The following is a 14,139-nucleotide window of genomic DNA, read 5'->3' as shown; positions in this document are numbered from 1 at the left end:
TAATATCATTAAAAAGTGTTGGTTATTGTTGCATTGGAGAATTCCAAAAACTCTGTATAATTATGAGCCATCTCTTGTGTTCAAGCGGAGTTGCTGTAGCTGTCTCTTACACATCAGCGCCTCAGTTTATTTGCAGGTAAAATCGAAGTCGGAGAGGCAAGGTGATGGGCAGCAGCTGTGCGCCGCAAGTCACAGACTTGGCAGGCATTGAAGACGAAGCTGCTTCTACTCTCCCATCATCCGTGGCCATGCCTTAACTTTATGAGCTCAAAGAGCTAAAGGATGATTCATATTGTTTAAAAAGGGTGCTCTGTTGACCACACCCAAATTTCATCATGACCTACAAGGACATACGGAACCCTGTCTGTCATGAATTGTCTTTTTTTTTTTTTTTTTTCTTGCAGGCGTGCGTATCATTTTTAACACAAAAGATATCTGAGTCAAGTACTTGCTAATGCATCTGGCGGAAGCAACTTAGTTAGTCTCAAGTACTTTTTATTGTATTTAGTGCATGCAACGTAGTAAGTCGCACACATTTAATGCATAGCTCACACACACTTTTTAGTAAGTCACACATGTGCTTTTATTGAAGTATCATGTGACATGAGGATCTGCATTTTGATCTCATAAAAAGAAATGTCATATAAGTTAAAACTTGACCTGACAGTAGAATATTATTAAAATGGTCCTTTGAAAAATCATCAAACTCAGGCCCCATCCTATGCCTCTAATTTATTTTTTAATGCTCATCTCCATGCACATGCACTCCCACACGCACTCAGTCTTTGCCTGTTATCTTGGGCTGATTATTGAACAACAAAAGTTATATAGAAAGATTTTGACAGCCCTCGGGACAAATGAAGAGCAAATATATGTAATGGGGATTTTGTGGATGGATGCTTCGCTGTGCATAGTAAATCACTGCCAAAGTCGTCTTACTCAGCAGCTCGTCAGGTAAACTGATCACACAGTAACATTTTGTGTTTGGCTGCTTTATAACATGAATAAGCCATGCTACCAACGTAGCAGCCTTGGTTAACGTTTGCTTGTACACAGTGCACATTGTACATAGGCCCTATAGCTGCATGTGGCCGAAATTTGGTCAGGGACGCAAGGGTGGGGTGGTGTTTAGTGAAGTGAGGCTACATTCAAACCTTGCTAGCTGCTTGAACGTCGCAGACGACATCTTTTACAGTACGTGCTTGAGCTGTGTACTTTGTCCACCACCGCTGATCGGTTATTGGCCACTAAACTTTGTTTACATCAGGGGTGTCCAGCTCCAGTACTCAAGGGACGCTTTCCTGCCTGATTTCCGGCTCTCCTTGCTGCAACACACCTGATTTAAATGATCAGCTCATCAGCAAGCTCTGAAGAGCTTGATAACATCATGATCTTTTGAAACAGGTGCGTTGCAGCTGGGATAGATGGAAAACAGGCAGGACACCGGCCCTTGAGGACCGAGTTTGGACACCCCTGGTTTACATTTTTGATAATTAGCTCACAGTAAGTAGCATAAACTTTAATTCCCCTTACTTAACACATACTGTATTAATGGAATAGTCTAGAAACAAACATGTTTGGAGATTCTATTTAGTCACACATTGGAAAAAAATAAAATGTACCTGGCAAATTTTCAGAGGGAAGCTAAACTTGGAATATAGTACAGTCTCGCAAATCAACTGAATGAAAATGTCTGCAAGCCACGATTTTCGTATATGTGTGTGTGTGTGTATGTGTGTGTATATCAGAGCTGGGAAGTCCGTCCCTGAGCCGGACCGGTTGGACCCTCCGGTCCGGCTGGATGCCCATTTTTTAGAGGGCGGACTTGGTGACAAAATTTTTAAAAATGGCTGGACTAAGCATGGCCAGAAGTGGCTTTTAGTGCGGTCCACTATTCGGCCCTCATGCGTGTGACATGGTCGCGAGGCGGCCAAATTTAATCTCAGCTTACTCATTGAAAGGCGTCTTTTTAGGCTTCTTTCTACTCCCGCGTCGGTGCGAGCGACAACTGCCGCATTGATTCACGTGACCGACGCATTGTGCTGTTGGCGACAGGTCTGCAACACGTCCGCACCCATCAGGAATTGTTGCTGCTCTGATCGGTCCATTATTTCACATGTTGCGATGACATACAGTTTCCCACACGGAGAGGCGAGAGAGGATGCAGCACGCAGCTCGTTGCTGCAGCAAAAGCAAACTAGTTTAGCAATAAAATTAAATGCATAGTCTAGTGCCGCATTTTGAAGCGTGTGCACAGCGGGTGCGAATAGTAAATTAGCCAGCTAATGATCCTTAAAAAACTTCTGTCGCTAGCATCCCTCCCGTGGCGGCGTCAATCACGGACATTTTTTTTGGGGGGTGGCCGGAGGGCGGAATGGGATGGGGGCCGACAATGTTTCTGAATAAGGGCGGGGGGTTGTGGCCGGAAGGGTACCCAGGTCAAGGGTGGAGGGTCGCGGCCGGACCGGCAAAAAAGGGCCCTGGTAGCTGACCTCTGCTCACTGTGCAGCCAAACTTAGAGGAGAGTCGCTGTAGCAAAGACAGACTTTTACGTAGTTTTACTTTAAAAAGTTGCTCGACGGCTCATTGGAGAAATCCAAAATAATTTTGCAAGGCCACTTTTTAAAGCCAAATTCAAATAACACATTAGTTGTACGTCGTTGGTGTATTGTTCAACTGTTGTATTTTACAGGAAAAAAATGCATTCAAGGCTCAAAGAAAGCTATTAGAACAGTCTTCGAAATATATATATATATATATTTTTTTTCCACATTAATTCCAAGATTTGACTCAAGTATATATCGGTTCCAAGCTTCGTAAAAGAATTGTAGTTGAAAAATATGACTAATCGCAATCAATTTTGGATAATTTTGTGATTAATTAGTTAAAAAAGTTTAATCGTTTGACAGCATTAATATATATACACACACAAAGGTGGGCATCCCGTCTGACCGATGAACCGGTCAGACTAAGACTAAAAACAGACTAAGCATAAGCGGAAGTGGATTTTTGCCCGTCGATGTGATTGTCTAGAACCTGACATTGATGATTATTGATCGATGCAGATAAGTTTGCTGCTTGATTTATGTATTTTACATCAGGCATATATTTGCTAATGGGTCCTAATAGCGTACCGCATGAGTCCTATTTTTACACCGCATGACGTCACATCGTGAACCGAAAGAGGGTCAACAGAAGCGTGCTCGCAGACGACTCCTGTTTATCTCAGAAAGAAACATCCCAAGTACATACTGCTGCTTTGGAACTTGTAGACTCCAGACACTGCGACCGTCCACATATGAAGGATGTATTTTTTATGAATTTCCCGAAGCCAAAAACTCAGAGCGATGAATGTGAACAATGGGTCAATTTATGCGGACATCCAAAAGACCAGTTTAACGCCAGCAAGGTGAAGCCTTTTACCTTCATATGTAGTAAACATTTCATTGGACATATGGTGTTACAGATGGCAATCTGGCCGATCCCTTGCCGGCCACTACTTGCATCGAAGAGGTAAGCCATTTCGATCATTTTCTTTCTTTTTATATATATATATATATATATATATATATATATGGTTAAATATCATGTACATATGTACATAATATTGCTGTGACAAACACATTATACACATTGCACTTTTGTGTATATAAAACACGATTATTGCCTGTCTCCAATTGTGTTCAAGTAGTCACACAGCAAACACCAGTGACCTCCTCCGCAGGATATGAATGCCTCCATATAGACCTGAAGTGTTATGCATATTATAGCAATTTCAGAAATGCAAGTGTAGACACTCTTTTGTATTTATGAGGTCATTTAAACGTACAAATCAAAGCTCCATGAAGGACACCTTTTCACCAGGGCTTGAATCAGTGCGTCACACACAGGCAACTTTAAGAAAGACCCTCTGTGCAAGAGTGATAATACACAGTTGAGATGAGCGCAGGCTCTCATTGTCTCATTTGGGTGTCACAATACAATTCTTTGGACAGACAGGCAGGTATACGTCTCAGCCTTGCTATGTGGTTGGCTGGAACAAGTACATTCCAAACATGGTAGCTTGCGTGAGATGAGAAGCGGAAGCACCAGGGTTTAGGTGACACATTTAATGCTCTCAACATGCTATGAGAGCCTGAATGACACCAAGAACTTTGAACCCATTAATCTAACTTTTGCTGTTGTATGGCATGTATGTATTCTGTATGTGTGCAGAAAATGGCTTTGGAGCTTTTGGAATTCATCTTGCAGTACTGCACCAGAGATGCATTAGGAAATTAGATCAAGGCAGAAGTTGAAATTAGATTTTTTTTTCACCTCCTCTGCGACAACTAACACTGTCATCAGCATAATTCTGTCAAACATTTGAAAAAATGCTCTCATCATTAAACCACAAATCAGCATTTGCTTTCTGCTTAGTCTCTGAACTATGCAATTATTGAATTAATCAGACACGCTTGATAAGTCATGCACGGCAGTATGAATCACTCAGATACATCAAGGATCCTGCTGTTTTTGCATTCAAAGGAGACAGATTACACTTTTTTTTCTCATGGTTTAAAACAGTTCCCAGCTGTCTTGATAACATGTCTGTGACATGATTTTGGCAATAGCCTGTACACCAAGGCTCAATAATTATACACTTAGAATTCTCTTACTTGAAACTCACTGAACTCATCCCATTTTAAGAAGGCGGTACAGTCTCAAGAAAATTAACCACTGCTTGAAATAGATTTAAAGTCATTTTGTTTGGATTAATACCAAGACAAGTCATTTCTTTCTCTCTCGCTCTGTTAATACATTTCTTCTGGAAGAATCTCCTGTGACCTAAAAGATATATTTTCATTGACAAAAAAATAAAACAATGTGCTTTGTTAATAGTAGTGGTTTTAGTAGTTTGCAGCATGAGTAGACTTACTTGTGACAACATTCTTGGAAGTAGGTGGTCCACGCTTCTTGTTCTTCACTACCTCCAGTTTGACTTCGTACTCTTGGCCAGGGCCCAAACCAGACTGCTCAAAGGTGGTGTGTGGTCGGCCGAGGGAGCTCATAATCTCGCCATCCTCCTCTTTCTGGCAGAACCAAAAAACACCACTGAGGAGTGTCTTTCAATGCCTTTGTTTGTTTTCAAAGGATGGCCTAGACATCTCTTTAAGTATTCCCCCATTTGGACTACCCGGAACCCCAAAGTAGAAAACAATGCAAGTTAGGTAGAAATAAAACAATGTGGAAAAAGACCCTCAACAATACGACGATTTAGTTCCATTGATATAATATATACACAAATAGGAGTATACACACTGTATGAATTGATTGCTAGTATGATTACGCCTAAATGATGCATATTCTCCACTGTGCAGGAATCATATAGTCACATACAGTTAAGACAATCCTTTTTGCGTAGTATTTGATTGGAAATCAATCCCACTTTAGCTGCACCAAGGTCAGCATTGTGTCTGAGCGACATGACATGAACTATCATTGAATAGACTTTGAATTGATTTGAGTGGTAGTGTTTCAAAACGCCATGGTGGCAAAACATTAGAGATTAAGACAATTGCAAATTTGCTTTGTTAGACAGCGTGTTTCCAAGATGTTTTTCATTGTAAGCCCGCTCACCCTAAGGCAGGGTGTCATTTTGACTTGATTTTGGAATTGTAAATGATTTGCAGCATTAGAAAAAACCGATATAATAATAGAGGCTGCGATGACATTTGTAAATCAAATGCTTTATTCCCCTGGAATAAAGCAGTGATTTGTCAGCAAGACTCACGGTGTTTCTGAAGATGAGGTTCCAGCCATCAAAGGGGATGTCCAGGGGGTCCCATTGTACCTCCACAGATGTCTCACGCACTGCCTTGAATTTCAGTCCCTCAGGCTCAGGAATGTCTGGGATGGTTAGAAATGGTTAATTTACAATCTTTTTAATAGCCTTGAAATGGTCTTATTGTCATATATAATCTGGAACTGTCATACGTGTTGCCACCCTTGCGCTAACAGGAATGCTCCTCTTGTTGTTGAGAATAGCATAGACGCTGATCAGGTACTCAATGCCTGGTTCCAGCTCTCTAATAGTGGCCTTCTTCTGGTCCCCTGGCACCCGCACATCTAGCTCCAGACCTCCGGCAGCTGTGGGAACGTAGGTGATGAGGTACTCTGTCACGCGCATCTCATTCTCCCAAGACAGATCCACCGTCTCAGGTGTGACTTCTTCCACAGTTAGGTCCTTTGGAGGTGAAACTGTGGACAAACAGAAAAAGTACATGATAGTGTGAAATTGAAACTCTCAAAAATCAAGTAACCCATGACCACAAAATTTGGTGGAAAGTTTTGACATGGGCCGAGAAAAAATGCATACTTTTCTTGATAATAAACAGGGAAGGAACTAGCCGCTATGCTAGCCTTGTTTTCCCCTAAAGTTATTTGGTAGTTGTCAGCCCTTTTACAGTAGGCCTATAATGAGCATTATTGCCACTTATAGTACAGGACAGCAGCACAATATCGTATTTGTTTGTTCCAATTAAACCTTGGCTATTCTTTTTTTTGCTGTGGGAAAAAACGAAAACATGATTATGTTTACGGTATTTACAGATTTTCAGGCTTGATGGAAGTCTGATTTGTAAAGAGAGCCATTTTAGTCCTCCTAATTTGATTATATTCATCTTAAATGACATACATGTTTTCATACACAGAAACCTTTTTAAAATGTTAAGAGAAAAAAGTAACTGAGTGCAACTGGATTTGTTCACAAAAATCATAATTTTTGTTTGTCGTCCAATATGGCTGGCTAGTCAAGCAGTGGAGATTGTGTACAATCTGCATTCATGCATGATTGCATTTATGATTATGTTTAAGGTTAACAGTAACACCATTCAGATTTGAATTGAGAATGCATTGCAAGAGGTTTAGTGAGCGCAAAAATATCTGGAAGACGTAGTCACGATCCAGCTATTGTCCATACCTGCAGAGCAGTCTTCACCAATGAAACCCTCGTTGCAGACACACACTCCATTTTCACAGAGCCCCTGGTTCTGGCAGTCCCCAGGGCAGGTGAGGATGGAGCAGTCGGGGCCAGTGAAGCCTTCGTAGCATACACAGATGCCGTCATTGCAATATCCTCTGTCCAGACAGTTTTTAGGACATGTCTTCTCACCGCAGTCCTCACCGGTGAAACCCTTGTGACAAACACACTGGCCGTTCACGCAGTGGCCACGGCCGAGACAGTCATTGGGGCAGGTCAGCTCACCGCAGCCTTTACCGGCGAAACCAACAAAGCACACACACTTGCCATCTACACACTCCCCACGTCCCATGCAGTCTTTAGGACAGGTCTTGATGCTGCAGTCCTCGCCGGTGAAGCCTTTATCGCATATGCACTGGCCAGTAACACAGCGGCCATGATCGTGGCAGTTGTTTGGGCAGGAGAGCTCACTACAGTCCTCGCCTTGGTATCCTTCATCACACAGACATTCTCCGTTGATACACTGGCCTTTGTTGCTGCAGTTTTCAGGGCATGACACAACAGAGCAATCGTCCCCCTCAAATCCCGGGTCACAGATGCATTTGCCGTTGAAGCAATGGCCTCGCTCGTTGCAGTTTTGGGGACAGGTGAGCTTCGAGCAATCCTCGCCACTGTAGCCGCTCTGACACACACACAGTCCGTTCGCACACATGCCGCGGTTGTTACAGTTGCCGGGACAAGTGAGTTCGCCGCAATCTTCTCCGGTAAAACCGTCTTCGCAGAAGCAAGTGCCGTTGACGCAGCGTCCACGGTCGTAGCAGTCGTTTGGACAGATGAGCTCAGAGCAGTCAAAGCCCGTCCACGGCTCATCGCAGACACACTCGTCATCAACGCAGCGTCCGCGACCCAGACAGTTGTTGAGGCAGTTTGTCTGGGAGCAGTCCTCACCAATGAAGCCCTCCTCGCACAGGCAAGACCCTTCAACACAGTGACCATAATCGCCGCAATCCAGCAAGCAGAGCTCAGTGCTGCAGTCATCGCCGCTGAAGCCTTCAAAGCATTCACATTTCCCGTCCACACAGCGGCCCTGGTCCTGGCACTCATTGGGGCATTCGGGTTCTGTGCAGTTGGGGCCTTTCCACCCTGGCTCACATACACAGCTGCAGGTGTCAGCGCTCCAGTTCCCACGGCCACTACAGTAAGGCTTTGTGGAGACTTCTCCTGATAGATGACAAGGAAGCAATAAGACATATTAAGCAGATTTTGGACACACCAACTAACTAAGCTAAAGCAAACTTGCATTATGAATCCCTTATCAACCCATTAAAGATGGGAGCGCATAGCCACGTTTCTATCACTAAAGCCGGGAGCGCTGTTGCGTGTTTCTCCCTTTAAAGCCGGGAGAGCGTTTACGTCATTTTCATTTTTTAATCCAATTCTCGTCCCTTAGCCAATGAAATGCATCAGAATATACATGTGACGGTGTTGTGAGTTGTCGGAGGATATCCAGGATTTTTTCAAGGAGTAGTCGAGGCACAGTCAATCGCGGGAGCTCTGATATAAGTCACAGCAGTGATACAGACGACACGCTGGCGGACTTTAAAGCTGTGAAAGCATCCAAACGTCATGTATGGTTAAGATATATGTTCGTAGACACTACGATTTCAACGTCTGTGTAAGACAGTAGTTTAATTACCACTCGATTTTTAAAAATTAAAAATAATGCTTTACTTGCATCTTCGATTGAAACAGTAAAGATTAATAAACTCGGGCCTGTGTGAAAGCCACATGTCTAAGCTCTCAATTTTTGGGGGAATTATGTTTCCATCTGCTACAGGGGCTAAAATATTAATTATTTAGTAGGTGGCGAAAATGTCAGGTTTTCAAGGGTGACTCCAAAGACGACCGTAGTTTTAAGAGAGATGTCTCAGGCTTTAATGGGTTAAGCTTGACATGTACTGAAAGCCTGAGCGTTATCAGCGATGTTCATTACAGCCACATTATTTCAACTTATTGCTTTGTTTTCATGGACGTCATGAGCAAACACCCTTGCATTGTAGCTCAATCAAACTAAGACTCTAGTAGCTGATGGTTAATATGGGGCACCCCTGCCAGTCTAAGACGATCCAATACAAGGGGTCCCTTAACTTTTCAATGTTCATTATTGTGGTTAGCTGCAATTTATTGATAATTCTCACAAAGATGCAGAGCAGCATCATTGCAAACATCAACCAAAATACAAAGTATATTATAAATGTAGTACTATCAATCAAAAATAAGCATCCCTGTTTGACGCAGTACTTTAATTGGATTTCATTAGGTTAAGTTGTGCAGAAGTATCAATGTGATGCCTGTGGCCCCCAAAGATAACATGCATAGCCCGTAGGCCAGTTCTAAATTTGGTCACTAGTGATCTAGGAATGTTTTTTACTTTATCTGTTTCCCGATTATTTCCCGACATCATTAACATGGTGAGTGTCCTCACATAAATGAATATCATAATTATAAATAATAACATTATTTAAAAAAAATTAAAGGTCATTTGAGCAAATGCATTGTTTCAGAAGTGTATATCAAACTGGGAGCCCTTGTGACCCCTGTTGTCGAGTGTATATATCAAAATAATGCTACCCTTAATGAAGTCAGTGTCATTCAACGTAGTGAGATTTTCATTTGATGGTTGCAAACTTTGTTTTGCTTCAAAGCACACTCTGGTACAAATTATGTTTCGCACTAAAGCAAGTGGACAGCACTGAGGAATAGTGAAAAGTAATTTGCATTTGAAAGTTTGCCACTGGGCTTTTGATTTGTACATCTACAGTGAGAGTTGTTTTAGATGACTACACAAGATAGCAGGTTTTGGCTGGAGCAGTAGTGATGGATTTCCTTTTGCTTCTTTTTCTGCATGCCTTTGAGCAATGTTTTAAAATAGACTTGTTAATAATATCACATGCACTACACCAAACCCCGCATACAGTGTGTCATCCCAACTAACCTACCAGTAACTTGAGATCCACAGCAACCTGCGCCACTGCCGCACTGCTCTCTCAGATTGGAAAGTTCGGACTCCAACATCTCCAGTCGGTTTAGGATTTCTTTTACATCAGGTTGCTGGTTGTTGCAGCCGCACGCCTGCTTGGGGATATTAATGCGGTGCGTAAAGACGATCTGATTGTCACCATCCACCGTGTGCTCCATGTGCTCAGTGTTCTGCATGTCCAGTGGGCTATTTTTGCGATTGGGCACGGTGCCGCCAGGTGACTCGAGGTCCACCGAACAGAGGGATGTGGAGGGAACATTGATGTTGTAGACGTGGTTGAAGACGACTGGTTGGTCAGGGTTTGGCAGGGTGTGGTTCTCTTGGTTCTTCGTAGGCATTAGAGACTCTCTGCGATGCCGAATGACCTTCTTTAGCAGGCCGGCGGTGGAGGTCTGGAGGACCATGGCCACAATCACGCAGCCCAAGATGAGGCCTTTCATCCCCATGATGACCTTCCACTAGCACCAAGAGTGGAGTATATTGTGTAGGTGTTCCAATTCTTCTTTTGTAACCTTTCATCAATGACAATGAAAACAGAGACCAAGCAAAGGAAGATTTGGTTTACTCTTTTCTTGAACGTTATGTCGAAAAAACATTAATAGCCATACATACATGTTACATGTTGTATGTGTAACAAATGCTATGAATATAAACACAATAGTATATAGGCTATGTACGTCTCGTCACTATCAGGCGGAAACCTATGTCCAAATTTGATCACTTTTGGTCAAATTCGCTCAGTCCCAATGTGGGTCTGTTATATTATTCATTCATTCAACAAATTGACCAATAGCTAAAGTATTAAAAATTGCTTCTTTTCTTTGACAATGACTCAACAAAAGTCCTTTTTTTGTTTTCCTGAAACCAATTAGAATGATGTACCATACTACTCCATCATGATCATTACTGCCTGTTCAGACACATGCAATGAAGAAGAGTGAAGGGACCAGGCAGAACCATCAAGTGCGTTATTATTCCATTTTCAGTGAGATCACAATGTTTTACCATGCATAGGCAAATTTGAGCCCGCTTATTGTGTTTCTGTTAGCAGTCACAAATTAGTCAGGTATAATATTGTATCTTAAGTCTTGGGGTGTTCTTCTCTCCACTATAATAACTTCAATATGGATCCCAATACATGTGGTGTGATATGATCAGGGGTGGAGCTACAGGGTAGCCAGTGGTGACCAAGGCCACCGCTTGTCTCTCTGGAGCCACCCACCCCCACCCAAGCCGCCCCCATGCCCAAGGGAAAGTTTGGATATCAGTGATTTTTCTGCCATTTTCAGTATTCTTAGACGCCTTGAAACTCTGCTACAATTTTTTTTTTCATATTAACTGCATATTTAAAGAATACATTTCATATCAAGTGCATATTTAAAGAATAAATGTACAATAGATATGATTGCAAACGCTAAAGTAATCTGTTTTAAGTAAAGAACAGTCAATTCTTACAGCCAATGTCAAACAAAGTCATTAGTTTCAAAAGTAAAATGGTGTCTGCCGTCTGTGACAATTGATCACTCTGATTGGCTGTTAGCTAGCAAATCAGTGCATGACATTGAAGTATACTATGAGATAGTACACAAAAGCAAAGCCACTGCTAAGAAAATGTCATTACCGGTATTGAATAAATTAAGCTCAGCAAAATGTTCCTTTTTACTATGATTTGATGATGTGTGTACTGTAATGGGCATTGCTCTGAATACGTGTGCATTTTATTTTATGAAACCCTAATCGTGGATGTTATGATAAAAATGATGCACGCAGGCACTGTCACCCCTCACTGAGGTGTTGTGTCACCCTGGCCACCTAACTGGAAAATTTCTGGCTACGCCCCTCTCTATGATTCAAGGACGGTACATTGGAACAATTTGTTTCGCTTTGATTCAGTGGGCATATGATTTAATTTGACAGGTTATGGTTCAGTTAGAGAGGGATTATTGAATTAACTTGTCAGTTCTGTACATGCGGCATTTCCTTCAAAGCAAATTAAGACCAAAAAATACATTTGTAGCTTTTGTCATGTTTATTAACAGGTAACAACAACATGTCCAAGCACAGAAACCCAAACTGTTTAAATTAATTACATTTCAATGAACAACAAATGGTCAGCAACATCAAACCAATTTATAAATTTGTGATCGCTTTTTGACCAGCGCAAACTATATTGAGACTGTTTCATCAATTTGTGTACTGATGGAATCACAAATTTTAGATTAAAAAAGATTTTCCGATTCAAATTGTTGGTTTGTTGTTCCACCTCTAATAAGTACCATAACATATTTTTCAATTCACTATAATTTGACTTTTTAATGGTGTTCATTTAGGGCAGCTGTGGCATATACACTAGGACACGGTTCACTAAATTATTAGAGTAATTTAATTAACTTAAAACCATTTCGTCATTTTCCTTATTTTTTTTTTAAATCACAAAAATTGAATTAAACCATATGACCTCTCAAAAGTACTTCCTTTGTTTTGTTTTTTTTTCGTTTAGCCTGTCTTTTCAAGGAGGACACATAGCTACAGTACTTTTCACATTCGCTTCAGTACAATGAGTGCCCACTATATACTGTAGATGGTGTGTGAATGTGGAGGTCAGAAAAAAATTTTTTTTTTTGACTATGTTAAATTAAGACAAGAAGCCTTTTAGTGCTCTAAAACACCTGCTTGGTGGTGAGCAGGCTGCTCTTTCCTCCGCTGATGAAAGCTGACAGAGGAGAATGGCTGAACCATCTGTGGTGGTGCCTGTAAAGCACACCGGTCTGCAGCTTCATTGCTACCTGGAAAATAGCAGGTCAGCATTCCTAAATAGCCTTCCCGGCAACCACTGGGGCTTCTTTGAGTTGTGTAACATGATTCTCATTACCTTTTACCAAACCTCTCTGAGACAGGATTTGTTTAAAAGGTCTGGTGGAAAAATTTGCTTAGCTTGTGATTTTGTTCTCGTGCTAATACTGTGTATTATTTATGTATAAGAGTAACAGATTAAAGTTAAACAGTTAACTTTAACAGTTAAAGCGTTAACTATGGATATTAATTACAATTTTATAATGCATTAAAAAAAGCCTCAATTAACTCAGTTTTATTTGCTTCCAGTAGCAGCTGACCTCTGCTCACTTTGCAGCCAAACTTTGGAGGAGAGTCACTGTCGCAAAGACATACTTTTACTTTAAAATGTTGTTCGATTTTCATCTAAGTGACAGTATGCTTATACTGATACAACACATATACATATATATATATATATATATACATATATATATATATATATATATATATATATATATATGTTCATGATGTATACTATATATGTACATGTATGTGTGTGTGTGTGGGTGTGTGTATGTGCTTACATGCTGCCATATGGGGAAACAACAAATACATGGGGATTGTTCGCCAGTCTGTATATGTTAAGACACAGCAGGTACTGGTCCAGGGAGACATGTTCAGTCTTCTAGTCTCTACGTGTGACTGGACAAGCTGACACATGAGCTCAGTGTGGAAGGATCCCATGGCTTCGCCACCAATCTCGTGATTATATGGGTAGAGATGAGCGTCTGTAGCGTATGTTGGATAAACTGCAAATGTGATAATGTAGCCTGCTGCTGGGAGTGATGACAAACCGGACCCAGGGGGGCAAAGAAATCCTCTCAGCATCTCAACTGCTAACACACTTATGTCGCGTGTGCTCATTGGTGCATGCACACCAGTACAGAAACACAGCAAACTCTAAGCATCTTAAACGATAAGATCAAAGAAATGGCCAAAAAATTGCTTTGAGTTGCAGCTCAGGTTTTAATTCCGGCCGCAGGATTGGGTTTCTCACTTTGAAGGCTGGCAGCTCTCCACATGGACCCCCAAACAAGGCAACCCCAGCAGACCAGTGCAGGTTTGTGGAAAAATCTGGCTTCAAGATATTGCTTTATTCAGAAATAGATGAAACAAATTTGTACTGAGTCTGAGAAAGAATGTTTATTCTTACTCCACTACTGGCTGCTTGGTACAGCAGTACATTCAGAATTCAGAAAATCATCCATCTAAAGAGACGAAACAAAACACATTTGGTGAAAAGGAAGTGAAAATTGAGTGACTTTTGTGTCGGACATAGTTTTCATTCATACATTTTCTATTA

The 14,139-nt window shown here is 41.4% G+C and overlaps 1 protein-coding gene across 3 annotated transcripts in view; it reads right to left on the bottom strand.

The window, feature by feature from the left end:
* The window catches only part of tncb (tenascin Cb), a 116,837-nt gene that overhangs the window by 33,622 nt on the left and 69,076 nt on the right, over positions 1 to 14,139 (bottom strand). For all 3 annotated transcript variants that reach the window (XM_086030890.1, XM_086030891.1, XM_086030889.1), the window contains exons 2-6: positions 9,961 to 10,513; positions 6,962 to 8,182; positions 5,977 to 6,240; positions 5,774 to 5,889; positions 4,919 to 5,072 (exon numbers count right to left, since the gene is read on the bottom strand). In XM_086030890.1, the coding sequence (XP_085887016.1) occupies positions 4,919 to 5,072; positions 5,774 to 5,889; positions 5,977 to 6,240; positions 6,962 to 8,182; positions 9,961 to 10,447 (2,242 nt within the window). In that variant the 5' untranslated portion in view covers positions 10,448 to 10,513. The remainder of the gene's footprint in view (positions 1 to 4,918; positions 5,073 to 5,773; positions 5,890 to 5,976; positions 6,241 to 6,961; positions 8,183 to 9,960; positions 10,514 to 14,139) is intronic.

Source organism: Filicampus tigris, chromosome 5 (assembly GCF_054856515.1).
Source record: "Filicampus tigris isolate MCC_2025a chromosome 5, RoL_Ftig_1.0, whole genome shotgun sequence".
In the NCBI taxonomy this organism is placed as follows: Eukaryota; Metazoa; Chordata; class Actinopteri; order Syngnathiformes; family Syngnathidae; genus Filicampus; species Filicampus tigris.
The sequence above is the reverse complement of the archived record's forward strand: the minus strand, read 5'-3'. Positions and strand labels throughout refer to the sequence as shown.